The sequence below is a fragment of the Motacilla alba genome, chromosome 1 (assembly GCF_015832195.1).
Source record: "Motacilla alba alba isolate MOTALB_02 chromosome 1, Motacilla_alba_V1.0_pri, whole genome shotgun sequence".
Lineage (NCBI taxonomy): Eukaryota > Metazoa > Chordata > Aves > Passeriformes > Motacillidae > Motacilla > Motacilla alba.
Genome location: NC_052016.1, coordinates 59,598,505 through 59,612,372, shown reverse-complemented (window position 1 = coordinate 59,612,372; position 13,868 = coordinate 59,598,505). Strand labels below are relative to the sequence as shown.

The following is a 13,868-nucleotide window of genomic DNA, read 5'->3' as shown; positions in this document are numbered from 1 at the left end:
CTCTGGATGCCTCAGTGCTATAAATACTAAACCATAAGTCAAAGTCTAAACTTCTCAAACCCTCTCTGTTGTTGTGTCAGCAGAATAAAATGTTAAGCCTTCTGTAATAAGGAAGAAATTAATCAATTGGGGATTAAAAGAAATTATTTATATGGTTAATTAGGGTACTGATTTAGGTTACTGAAGCTGACAGCAAAAGCTGCTGTTCTAAGGGGTGGGGGGTGGTACAAAGTTTCAGGTTGATCCTGCTATTCCCTCCCACCACCTTCTAGCATGTATATAAATTGTCAGCTCTCCAGACCCTTTGCCAGTTCTCTCTTCTAGACTTGCCAGAAGCAACAGAGGACTAAAGATGAAGATCTTTTTCTTATTCACCTTTTTGACTTTTTTGTTGTCTGCTTTTGAACAAGCAGCTGCTTATGCTCACTATGACAAGATTTTAACTCACAGTCGAATAAGGGCACGCGACCAGGGGTAAGTAACTGGCTTTTATTTCTAATTTAAAAGGAAGCTTGTTAATCTTTATTCTCCCTTTCTTCTAGCATTATATTACATGTAATTTTTCACTATAAAATTTTACTGTCATTCAAGTAGAATTTTCTTTTAAAATTTATTTTACAAGAATTGTACCTGAATAAAAAGCTTTTCATGGAGTTTTAAAAGGAGACAGAATACTGTTAAACTTCATAAAATGGAAAGAAATATAAAATCACCACTTCTCAATGGATAAAATGTGATTCAGAATCACCAAAATTAATTTCAGTTTGTAAGTATTGTAATGGGAGATCAGAAATTTTTTATGTGTTTTCGAACTTTTGCAGAGTTGATAGCTATCCACAGTATTTGCTCTATTTATTCCATCCTGATGAAAACCATTAACTCTATTTAAATGTTTTCTAATGTGGGAATATATACTGGGAATCCTATGTGAAACTTCTGTTCCCACTAGAGCAATGCAGCAAGCTGCTCAGCAGGGCTTCCAAAAGGCAATGCTTACAAGCCAGGCTGCTTGGAGACATGGAAATAATTTGAACAGCTGGTGTCAGGAAAACACATGTGCCTAAAGATATTTTCCTCTAGTCTTCTTAAGCAAATAACATTCTGTGAATAAGAATTGTTTACCATCCTATCTTCCCACTGCCTGCTATACACACACACTTTTCAATTTTTTTTTAGCTTTTCAAATTAAGAAGCTCACTGGCTTCCCAGTGATGTAAAGTATATACTCTAACTTCTGAACTGATGAATTTTTTCAGTTGCAGAAATATAAAAATAAGGGATGAAATGTCCTTGCTCCATGGAATTTGACTGTAAGAAATTCATCTTTGTACACCACCATGCTATGGAACACATATTCCTCCTCTAAAGTCTGTGACTCCTTTTATTTACATGTCAATTTACCCTTTGGACCCCAGTAATTCCCAGAATGTTTATTTAGGTGCCTGTGGTTCTCAAAATGGTTGGTAATCAAAATAGCTGATTGATTTACAGAAGACAGGGCTTCCTTCTACCTAAAGAACAAGGCACTTTTCTTCCCCATCTCCCCATGACCTTCAGCTGCACAGATGTGTACAAGACAAAAACTTTAATGAAAAGAGCCTCATGGTGTTCACTGGTCCCCAGTGGCTGGTAATTCACTTCACAGGGGGAAGGAAGAAATGGATATCAAGACTTGCCTGGGCACAGCTGGTGATCTCTGCCCATCAGCAACACAGGGTCAAACCAGAACGAAGGGGAAGCTTCTGTCGCTGCAGGGAGGGTGGACTTGCCAAGGAATCCAGCTGGGCAGTCCCAAGAACTTGCACTGTGGCTACTTCAAAACACACCTGTCCTGGGAACTGAAGCCAGATGTTAATTTCTTACTCGACAGGAAAACTATTTGCTACTATTTCATGTAAAATTTTTCATGTATGAAAACTTCTTTTTAAAATGTTTCTCACTGCATCCATAGCCCAAACGTCTGTGCTCTTCAGCAAGTTATGGGAACAAAAAAGAAATACTTCAGCACGTGCAGAAACTGGTACCAGCAAGCCATCTGTGGAAAGAAAGCGTAAGTATGCTCTGCTTTCAAACTGTTCTCCATTGACCAAGATAATAAAAATGTACGATTAGAAAACTCCTTTTCTCCCAGACAAACTGTTTATAGTTTATGTTAGAATCTTTACTTCTCCTCCAGGTGGCATTGCAATACTGACTTCCCCTTTCCTTCTCAGGGCACACTGCAAGTCATCCAAACTACTTTACCTTTTCAGTAAAGTCTGCCATACTACTGACAACTTTGGCACTAAATTTTATTCTACCGCAGACACATTGGGAAGAAAGGTATTTCCTGAAAATGCTTAGAGTGGAACTTGAATATTCTCACAGGCATTTGGAAAGCAACCTACTTCTGTGGTTTTATTCCTAGATAGATGTCATGTCTTCCCATGAAAGAAGGTCTGCTCTCAGAATGAATCTGAGGGAATGAATTACTTTGCAAAGCTCCAGAAGCAGTGATAGATAACTTCATGTGTTAGGAAAAGTAGTTTGAAGGAATAACTGGTTTAGACTCATCGAACTGAAGTCACGTGGAGACTTAGTTCTCCTCATGACCAGAATTTTGAGGAATGTTAGTTGTAAAACATTTCACAAGTCCTGTGGAAAACCTCAAGAAGTCTAATACAGCCAACCAGATGAAGACATTGAGCGGTGGGGCTGGGTGGGTTTGGTCATGACAGTGTACACAAAATTATCACCTGCCCTTCCTCTTCCATTTTAACCCCACTACCATTGCACAAGCACTCACAGATCAGGGCTAGATGAGGAAAAGTATGTATGTGAGAATAAGTTGAGTTAAAGAATTCCTGAGGGTTGTTTTAGGGGTTTTTGTGGTTATAATAAAGCATCTGTTGTAACTTAGTCTTAGCCATTAATGAGTTTTATAGTCTGCATACTAAACTCAGAAACACAGACAAGACTAGGAGACTTCTCCAATAAGAATGCTAATCCAAAGAACAATGGCTCAACTCATGTCAATATCCCCACATTAAAAAGTCCTCCCTAACTTATGTCTATAAAATATTGTAAGTTTTTATAGGTAATTCCCATTTACAATGGAAGTGTAACATACAGATTTCCTAAAATCAGCATTTGTTGGACCAAAAGTCTTTCCACTGTTTCTCAGCAGTATTTTATCTCCATGCCAGCAAGAAGTAGAAACAGATGAGTCACAGAGCTGATTTGAATAAACTGAAAACTGGCTCTGTTAGCCAAGAATAACAAGGATTAAGGTAGTGCTGTTCTGTCTTTTTCCTTTGGAATATACTCCTTTGGAGGAAGGAGATCAGGACAATGTAGTACTTAAAAAAAAACCTAACAAAACAAAAAAAAAACCTAAAATAAATCAACAAACAAACCAAACCATCAAAAAAAAAAAAAAAAAAAATAAAACCAACAACAAAAAAAAAAAAGACAAAGGCAAAGAAACAAACCCCACCAAAACCTCAAGAATGCAACATTGGTTTCTTAGCTGAATAATTGCTTTCTTTCTTCTTTTGGCCACAACCTTATACTGAGCAAGTAAGGATGCATATGAGGATAATTTCTGGTCTGGTCTGAGGTGGCACTTCCCCTGTCTGCTCTGCCTACACACAGGATATACTGAGGAACTGCATCTTGCACCGAATTTTATCTAGTTCTGACATTATTGTGGGCTGATGCTCCATACAAACTTCTTTTTTCCCATCCTATCTTTCTTACATTTTGGGCACAGCTTAAGAACCTTCTAACCGCAGAAAACTGTAAGGGAACAGGAATAATGTGAGTAGGAACTTGCTAACTGAAAAGAAGCCTGGGCTGTGAATAACAAGATATGTGGTAAAAAAGGCATTGATCTTGTAATGCTTGGCTGAAGAAGCATTTTCGTCTTACCTATGTTCTTCAGCCAATTTTCTGTCTTTCATTAATTGTATCATTGCTGGATGTGGTATGAGGATTAAACTTGCCATGTCTTACTCTATGCTTATAACTCAGCTGCCTCTTTGCTTTTTCCAAAAGCTAATTAAACTGCAATTTTTCATAGCTTCCCGTGGGATGAGGGGGAAATATTTTTTATTCCAGGGGAGGAAAAAATATTTTCTCATGACAAAGCAGTTCACACAGTTAGGAGAACATTTTAATTCCTATTTTGCTACACTTTTTTTTTTTTTTTTAACAGAGAATCAGATTATTATGTTTTCATTATTAGCTTCTGGCAAGGATGCAAGAAGGACTAAGAGTGAAAGGTTTATCATTAGATTAAAAATCTGTAGCCTAAGCTATCCCTGCATTCCCAAGACACAGCCTTTAATGAATTGCTTTAAAGAAAGAGATGTACTAAAATAACTATACTAATACTTTCAATATATGGCTTCTCAGTTAAAAATATCCCTATGGCAGAAGGATGAATACGTTATGTATGTGGATGCGTGTGAAGGAATGGATAAAAAATATTTTCATAGCACAGAGAAATTAAAAACTGTGTTTAAAAAAGAAATAATTTTCACCACTTCTATCAGATTGCTCTCTTTTATGGGATGATAATCCTCACTTTTCCAGTCATGTTGTTTATTATTATTTTTCTTCCAGTCTACTTTATTTTAAAATCTCTTGAAGTAGTTTAGTAGCTGCTACCAAAGATTCTGCAAATTAAAATTGAACTGTAGTGGTTAAAGGCCCAATAAAAAGCTTCAAGGAATGAGTGTTCAGAACTTTAGAACTGCCAGCATCAGCCACATCTATAAAAATAAATATATTACGTAAAACAGTGATGTCATTATGGTGTACCATATACTGTACAGTGTACCATAATTTGAAAAATATCTGAAGTTTAATGTATTAAATGTCTTCCAAGGAGCCAAATTTACTTCAGTGATAACTTTAGTGAATTTGCATTTTCCTGTAAAAGAGGAGGATTTTTCAAGTAGGTCAATGGGAGAACTCTTATTTCTGTCTATTTTTTAAGAAGACATTATATCTTATAAGAAACACCATGTTAAAATGAACATTACATTATAGAATTGTCATTCAGCCCTGGTTTGCTGTTATGTGTATCTTATGTGTATTTGAGAATGAGAGTATTTTAATATTACATTTCCTAGCCCTTGGCAATGCTAAAATCTCTGTGTGCTGTGATGACAAGCTTTTTAAACCCTGGGTTTGGTTTCTTGTATTCTGGTTTTCATCCTTACTACATTTACCTGTGAACTTTCCCTTGAGTTCATCCATCTAGTTTTTAGTGACTTCCTTGTCTGTAACCAGTTTTATGTCTGTTCTTAATTAGTTCTCTCCCTCATTCCTGAGCTTCTTCAAATTCTTGCTTGGAAAACAGAGGCTCTCTTATCCCACTTTTTATCTCCGTACAATGCACAGGACCTTCTCTGAAATACTTGTTTATTCCTATAACCAGTATGTAGGTGACCGCATGTAGTTTTGTCACTTTAATTTCTATTTTGTTCATTTAAATTTATCTTTTTCCTTTACAACCCTTCGACCAGGATTTTATTTTAATGACCTCATCCTTTTTCTCTTTGTTCAATGTCATAATCTGATCAACACACAATAGATAAATTAATGTTATTCAGCTGCTCTTCTAGTCACATCATCTTTTGGTAACTCTATATCAGTACTATAAGCCTGCCCATGTTCCCTTCCAATGCTTAAGTTTTATGATGACAGTCATTCTTTAAATTCAACAACTTTACATTTAGTAAAATATTACCAATTTGCAATCAATACAAAAAAGACTGAGGGACAAAAAAAGGCTGAAAAGCTGGAGAGTATGTGCTAGCAATGAAAAGTTGATAATAAAAATAAAATTAGACTCAGGTAAAATTAGTTTATTTCTCCTGCATATTATTTAATTGTGGTTTTGTCTACATCCCACAGAACTGTCTTATATGAGTGTTGTCCTGGCTATATGAAGATGGATGGTACGAGAGGATGTCCTGCAGGTACAAGCTTATTTTCTTATAGATAAGTTGGCATGTGGAAAGAATTACAATTACAACAGAGTTTCAAATGTGGTCATCATGAGAGATGATTGCCTCTTTTTAAGAAGTACTGGCTAAGAATGCACAGCTTCATTTGCATGTAGCAAGCACAATTAAAAATGAGCTAGTGCTGAATTTGATCATAAAGTCTAGCTTGATTTTCCCAGCTCCTTCCAGATTCTGGATTGGTGAGAATTGATAGTGTCTTCAGTTCCCAAAGCTGCCAAAGAAGACCTTTAATTCCTATTTCCATCAATTGCAAGACTAGTCTAAAGCACACCAGTGTGGTCAGAAAGCCAGGACCCAGGGTGCAGCATATCTAAATTTTGTATTTTCCTTTTTCTGAAAAAACTTAAATCTAATTTATCCTAAGAGTCTTATAGCCTTTATCAAAGAAAGAGTAAAAATTAAGACAGAAATTCTTAATCTCTCATATTTATGCTATTCTGCTTTGTAAAAACAAAACTAATTGCCACAGAAAAGAGTTGTGTCAGAAGAAATACATTTCATAGGTTTTGATCCCTGTAAGGGAGATAATCCTTTTATGTTCAATACTGCAGAGTTCAGTTTGTTCAGATAAATAAATCTCCCTTCAGATGCTGAAATTAGGATGAGATCAGTCACACACTAGAATCACCTGTTCTTCTCAATAACCATAAAAAGAACCAAGAACCATTAGGTTGCATGCAAATATCCTACTTCTAGATGCCTAAAATTAGGAGAGATGGATGCTGTTCTCATGTAGCCATGTTTTAACTGTGAGATTATGGCCATTCTTACTCTCTGGATGAATCAGTATATGCATAAACCAGACACTGGAAGAAGAATAAGAGGCCTCACAAAAAGAATTCTAGTCCATCGTGACTTAATGAGACCCACTCCACTGAAATTTTTGTGGGATAGCCTCCCTCCTTCATGCTGGACTGATACAAAATACAACGGCTCTTCTAAAGGAAATTTTACAATATTCAGTATTGTTTGATCTAATTTTCATTGAGAAAATCACAAAAAGCAATAGCAAGCAGATGTACTTAGATGATTTTTGAGTATGTTGACAATTAATTTTTTAATCTAAATATATAGTTTAATTCTGACTTAAACAGTTTCAGAACTATTATGCATCCAAAAGACAAAAAGAAAATTTGATTGTGATAAACTGAAGAGTTTACAGTATTCTTTCCTCATGTTTACTTTAGTTGCTCCTATTGATCACGTGTATGGTACGCTTGGTATTGTGGGAGCTACCACCACACAGCGCTACTCTGACATGTCAAAGCTGAGAGAAGAGATTGAGGGACGAGGATCATTCACTTTCTTTGCACCAAGCAATGAAGCCTGGGACCAATTAGATTCAGTAAGTGTGTGTGTCTGTGTGCCTGTGCATGAGTTAAATATTTTAGCTGAAGCAGCTAGTGTGGGATAAGTTAGATTGGAAACAATGTCAAGATTTTAGACACAGAAAGACATAATACAGGTAATAATGAAATAATCTACATATTTAGCGTACATTTCTGAAGCTAGAGAAGCTGGGTTTACTTTCAGGAGTACTAAGTAACTGTAATTGCTTCTTACTTAAGCACTTGCATGACACATATTAGTATTATTAATTTCTTTAGCATAATTTTGGGGAAACTCCTAGAAATTCCAGCAGCTGCATGATGTATGGCTGTACACTGACAGAAATTCAGGTGTCCTTCTTTTAGTAATGATTTTAGTTGAATAAACATTGAATTAAAGCTCCTCCAATGATTTGACAGTGATGAAGACTCATCATCCATTTGGGAGCAAATCAAACTTAAAGATCATTTAAGTAGAGCCAGATTTATAGGCATCAAAGTTTTCTTCCCTAAGAGATGCTGAGTATGTTAAAAGAATATAGTAAGGTAAAATAATACATACGTCATTCTGAGTGGCAGGATGTTTTGAAGCTTGTAATTAATTAAATTCCTGGGGTTTTTTTTCAGGAAACTCACAGGAATTTGGTTGACAATGTAAATATTGAACTGTATAATTCTCTCCACCACCACATGTTAAACAAGCGCATGTTGACAAAAGATCTTAAGAATGGCATGACCTTGGTGTCTATGTATAATGGCCAGAAATTGTTTATTAACCATTATCCTAATGGGGTAAGTCTATTCTCTTTTTTCCCCCTGATATATTTATTTAGTTGTTGCCTTTATTTCCTTGTATAACTAAGAAAATATATCATCAAAAGTTTACCATCCACCAAGTCAGTTGCCACTGACAAAAATAAATATTCTCTTGAAGAACTTTTGACTGCTTTGTAGACTAACCACTAAGAAAGGATGAGTAAAGATTGTGATGTTCAGAAATCAAAGTGCGAATGAAAATGTACTTTCTTCATAAAAAACAAAGCCTTTTGTGGTCAAAATACAGAATCATAATAAATGTGACAGCAAAATCTACTACTAATTTTTATAGTTTTGCTAAATAATATTAAAGCAGATCTTTTATTTGAATTTGAGTTCATGGTAGGAGCATTGAAAGTTGTAGAAAAGCCACATCCATTATTTGCCTAGGCAAAAAAAAATTATAAATGCTAGAAAACTCCCAGTTAAGTCACTCATCTTTGTTGTCTTAAATGCATCAAAATATTTGTTTGTCTACAGGTTTTATTGCTAAAAATCCCAGTACAATCAACATATTAGCCAGAAGAAATCAGAATAATTGCAGTGAGAAATTGAACATGAATATGAAATGAATGTAACCTGAATAAATCCGCTGCTCTCTTTCCAGAAGCTTAGTCAAACTTTCAAATCTTACGAGGCTTTACTTCAAATTTTGAAAAAAAACAACTGGAATAACAGCAGCAAATACACAATTTACAGTACCTACATTGCCAGTCTGTGAGAGTCAGGTTCCAAGCTTGTGATCAAATTAGTGTTTAATCTTCCACTACTTGATTCTTCAAATATAGGTTGTTACTGTTAACTGTGCCAGAATCATCCATGGCAACCAAATTGCTACCAATGGTGTTGTCCATGTCATTGATCGTGTCCTGACTTCTGTTGCAAATACCATTCAAGATTTCATTGAATTTGAGGATGATCTTTCGTCATTTAGAGTAAGTGGACAAAAATAAAAACTCTTCTCTGTTTATTTAAGGAGGGTTTTTTTAATTCCCTTTTTATTTCTTTATGATACTTGGAAATAAGAGGTGTTAGCTCAGTAAGACAGAGAAATAAATTAAATTAGGAGCTCCAGGTAATATTGCAAATCTACGTATTTAAAAAGGCAACGTCAATAGGAAAGAATGTGTCCCTGTACCTAAAAAGTGTCTTCTTCAAGCACTGAAAAAGTGAAAAGTGAGCATGAAGTTACAGAGTCTGGTGTTAGATAAATAAGAACAATTTAAAAATGGATAATAAAAAATGGTAAAGACGCCAAATAAATTTCAGAACCCGACTCATAGAGTCAGTAAATGCACATAAGAAGTATTTTTCTTGCACAGACGAAACATGATTAAAAATTGTCCAAGTTTCTAATTTTTCCATCTTCTGAAAATTGTGTCTGCACAGTGTAATGGAATTTCATGCTGCATATTTTAAAAAATAAGCCATTGGTTTGCAGATAACTGTTGTCCTCTTCCATTCACCATCTCCTTAATAAATACAAAAGGGTATTTTAAATGCAGAGGCATAAAGTTGGAGAAGATCCTCTGAATCTCTCAAATCCAGTTCATGACAGTTACAGGCAACCACAATATTTAGTATCTTTTATAAAAAACTTAATATAAAAACCAATACTTTCTGGTTTTCAGTTTAAAAAACATTCCTCTGTCAAATAATTTTTTCATCTTTCTATAACATTCATGATCTATCTTTTTAAAACACTATGATCTCAGTCTAGCATCCAAGTATCTGCAGGCATGAGGTAAAATTAGACAGATAATGTATTTTGGTAATATCTCAAATAATCAGCATTAAAAGAAAAAATTATATTTTAGGCTCCTGCCATTACATCAGGTGTCATGGATATTCTTGGAAGACCTGGTCATTACACAATCTTTGCTCCTACTAATGAAGCTTTTGAGAAACTTCCAAGGGGAGTTTTAGAAAGAATCATGGGTGACAAGGTGGCCTCTGAAGGTATTTAAACTTTTTTTGCAAATGAGAAATATGTATGAGTGGATCAGGAGGCAGAAAATGCATTACCCTTATAGCTCTGGAATGAAGCGCCTCTACTTTCATGTGTGTAGGAGGGGTTATTTCTTCTGTCTCTAATTTTTCCACTTGCCTAATAATAGAAAGTCATTGAAAACTTAATCTCCAAAACAATTTAAAGGGAACTGTGAAAATATAGACACATTGACTTTCTGATAGTTCAGCTGCATAGGTCTGATAGACATTCCTGTCCCTAGAAATTCAGGGCTATCTGAATAAAATTCTGTCATACCTTTGCATAGCCTGTGGGGTTTTCTCATGGTCCTGTTGGAACATACCATATGCAGTGACTAGCAGATTGTAGCATAACCAATATATTTTTAATAATGTAAGGGATGCCAAATAGTTTTGATCATAAATGTGATTTAGAGGCCTACAGTATTATTAAATTTAAATAAAGTGTTTGTGAGTGAAATGATGGGTAGTGTAGCTGGGATGATTTATTCCACACCTATATGTAAATTATATGTATATGTATATGTGTCCAAACACCTACATCTATTAAATTCCTGCCCTTTTCTCTGCAGCTCTTGTGAAGTTCCATATATTAAATACTCTTCAGTGCTCTGAAGCCATCACAGGTGGAGCTGTGTATGAAACCTTGGAAGGAAACACAGTTGAAATTGGTTGTGATGGTGAAAGTCTGACTGTGAATGGAGTGAAAATGGTGAAACGCAAAGATATTGTGAGAAGCAATGGTGTTATCCACCTCATTGATCAAGTGCTAATTCCTGATTCTGGTCAGTGATGTGTATGAAAAACATGTTGCACTGAAGATATTTTCAATAACCTTACCCAAATTCCCTCAGATATATAGTTCTGGATAAGCATGGAGAATCCAAATCAGGAATAGGAAGATATTGTGTGTTAAAATACCTTTTCTTAATTCTTTGTTTGCAGCCAAACAAGTCATTGAGCTGGGGGGTGCTCAGCAGACTACATTTACGGACCTGGTGGCACAGTTAGGCCTGGCATCTTCTCTAAGGCCAGAAGGCCAATACACTCTCCTGGCACCTTTGAATGGTGCTTTCTCAGGTTAGTAGCCCTAAAAGATTGTCAAAATAAACAAGTATATATGCTACCCTGACAATTTTCCAAATAACCCCCAGTACTTGTTCTAAGTCTCACTGCAAGAGCATCATGGAGAAATAGAATGACTTCATCCTTCCAAATTACATACTTTGTAGAAAGACAAAACAAGCCTAACCACCAGGCTGTACAGCTTGTTTTCACTCATATGATTTGCTAATAGAAATAGTAGCACTAAAATAAGATATCAAATATGCACAGAGAGATTGTAGGAATGGAAAGATATTGATAAACTGCCAGTTTCCTTAGTCTTACATTGTTTCTATTAGATTCACAACTTATTCATTCTCAGAAAATGTATGCAGTCATTTAATTCCAGCCAACAGCTAAGTACCACACATCCACTTGATCACTCCCTTCTTTCCACACTGGGGGGGAGAATTAGGGAAAAAAATGTAATAAAACCTCACAGGCTTAGATAAGAACTATCTGATAACTTTAACAAAGTAAAATAATAATATTAATAATACTAATATTACTAATAGTAAAATAATAATAGTAATAAGAGTAATAGTAATAATTATTTTAAAGGATGATTAAAACCTAAGAGAAACAGGTGATGCACAATGCAATTACCCTGCTCTATGCCCAGCCATTTACTGACACCTCCCAGCCAGGTTCCCCCAGTAAATAACTGAGCATGACATTTTATGGTATGGAATATCTCTCTGGCAAGTTTGGGTCACCTGCCCTGGACATGATCCTTCCAGCCTCTCGTGCACTGGCCACTCACAGAGCGTGAGACACTGAGATGTCCTTGGGTTAAGGTGAGCACTGCTCAGCAACAACCAAAATATCAGCGTGTTATCAACATTATACTCATACTAAACCCAAAACACAGCACTGTGGGACCTGCTAGGAGGAAGTTTGACTGTATCCCAATTAAACCCAGGAAATACAAGAAAGTTATTATTTCTCAATACATCGAAGCAGAGAGAAACTGATATAAATATACTGCAAAACATGTGTTTGTATATTTGCACAGGTGACCGCATGGATATCTTGCCTTTTCTCAAAGAATTAGAGTGTAGTCTTACTACTAAGGAAGCAAATTTGGATAGAATTTAGGTGAACATGTGTAAAGGACTAGTTCTAATACAAAATATAGCAGTAATTCAGAAGATGGAGAGGTCCATCTATAAATCATCAGACATATTAGTTATACTAATTAATCATGGCTATGTTAAAAGTTCTTGACTTTTTTTGAGGAATGGTCAAAACAATTTGTCTTCCGTATACACAGACCTGTCCATGCTTTAACTCAAGCATTTCAAAGAAAGATTCAGTGTTTCCAGATTCTTTTAACTATGCTTGAATAAGAATTCACTATATAAATTACTTTACATTAATATCTAATTTGCTTTGTAGATGACACCTTAAGGCTGGATCAACGTCTTCTTAAAACAATCCTGCAGAATCACATTATAAAAGTGAAAGTTGGGCTCAATGAACTGTACAACGGACAAGAGCTGGAAACAATTGGAGGAAAACTACTTAGAGTCTTTGTGTATCGCACAGTAAGTGAATGAGTCTTTCTAAAAATCTGCATACAATTTTGAAAATGGAAGCTAATAAAAAGCACAGCTGAATAAAACCCCCAACACTTACCATTATGACTATCTAGCAAAACATCCTTCAACTTTTAAGACAGCAAAAAATTAAGATCTGTTCTTCTCAATTTGAGCTTTGTTTGCATGAAGAACTCTTTGGAAAAATGCAACAGAATTTCAAATTGGGTGCTTAGTTGGTTACAAATTTTTAAAGCTCATTTTTAAAACTAATTAAGAACATTCTCAAGGAAAAAACACACAGAAAAAAAAATCAAGTTTTAAAATATTTGCACCATGCTATTTTATTGTAGATTTTGCTATTTCTGCTTACTCAAGCAATGCCAAATTTCCTGGCAAGAACACACAATTTGACTGTAGGAAATACATATGGTTGTTATTTTTAGCATTGTGTAAACAGCCACATTTGTTTTTCTTTCAATAAGGCTGTATGTATCGAAAATTCATGCATGGTCAGAGGAAGCAAAGAAGGAAGAAATGGTTTTATTCACGTCTTCAGACAGATCATCAATCCAGCAGAAAAGACCTTGCATGAAATGCTGAGAAATGACAAGCGTTTTAGGTGAGTAGCAATACTGACAGAACTGAGATTTTCCTGCAGAGGGTATATACAGCACAGCTTGTCTGAGAAAAAGTTTTGGACTGTGGGCATGTGAGCTGTTGGGGCTTTGAGAACATGGATTGGCAGAGAAGGGTTTAGTACCTACACAAATAACATAAAAGGAAAAAAAAGTGGGGGAAGAAAAATGTTCTCCAGCTGTACGCTGAAAAGGCTTCCACATGCTATGCTACAATGGCTTTTTATGGCACAAAGGGTTGTAAGACCCTAGAATGAGAGGAGTAACAGGACAGAAGGAATTGAGTGATACATCCAGAGCTATAAATGCAATGGACTCTGGAGTTTTAATTAATGAGTGATACAATTCCATATGGGTGCTGAAGAATTGCATACCTTTCCAGTACTTATTTCTGTCCCTTTCCAGCAAGTATCTCAATACTCCTAGAGCAAGAACAAT

The 13,868-nt window shown here is 35.5% G+C and overlaps 1 protein-coding gene across 6 annotated transcripts in view; it reads left to right on the top strand.

Annotated features, from left to right (window-relative positions):
- The first annotated feature begins 277 nt into the window (after positions 1–277).
- Positions 278–13,868, top strand: part of POSTN (periostin) — a 31,293-nt gene continuing 17,702 nt past the window's right edge. For 4 of the 6 annotated variants that reach the window (XM_038153407.1, XM_038153380.1, XM_038153398.1 and 1 more), the window contains exons 1-11: positions 278–474; positions 1,952–2,050; positions 5,905–5,969; positions 7,205–7,362; positions 7,973–8,137; positions 8,950–9,096; positions 9,979–10,120; positions 10,723–10,935; positions 11,096–11,230; positions 12,653–12,801; positions 13,278–13,414. In XM_038153407.1, the coding sequence (XP_038009335.1) occupies positions 353–474; positions 1,952–2,050; positions 5,905–5,969; positions 7,205–7,362; positions 7,973–8,137; positions 8,950–9,096; positions 9,979–10,120; positions 10,723–10,935; positions 11,096–11,230; positions 12,653–12,801; positions 13,278–13,414 (1,532 nt within the window). In that variant the 5' untranslated portion in view covers positions 278–352. The remainder of the gene's footprint in view (positions 475–1,951; positions 2,051–5,904; positions 5,970–7,204; positions 7,363–7,972; positions 8,138–8,949; positions 9,097–9,978; positions 10,121–10,722; positions 10,936–11,095; positions 11,231–12,652; positions 12,802–13,277; positions 13,415–13,868) is intronic. The other 2 variants (XM_038153389.1, XM_038153417.1) reach the window with 2 other exon arrangements.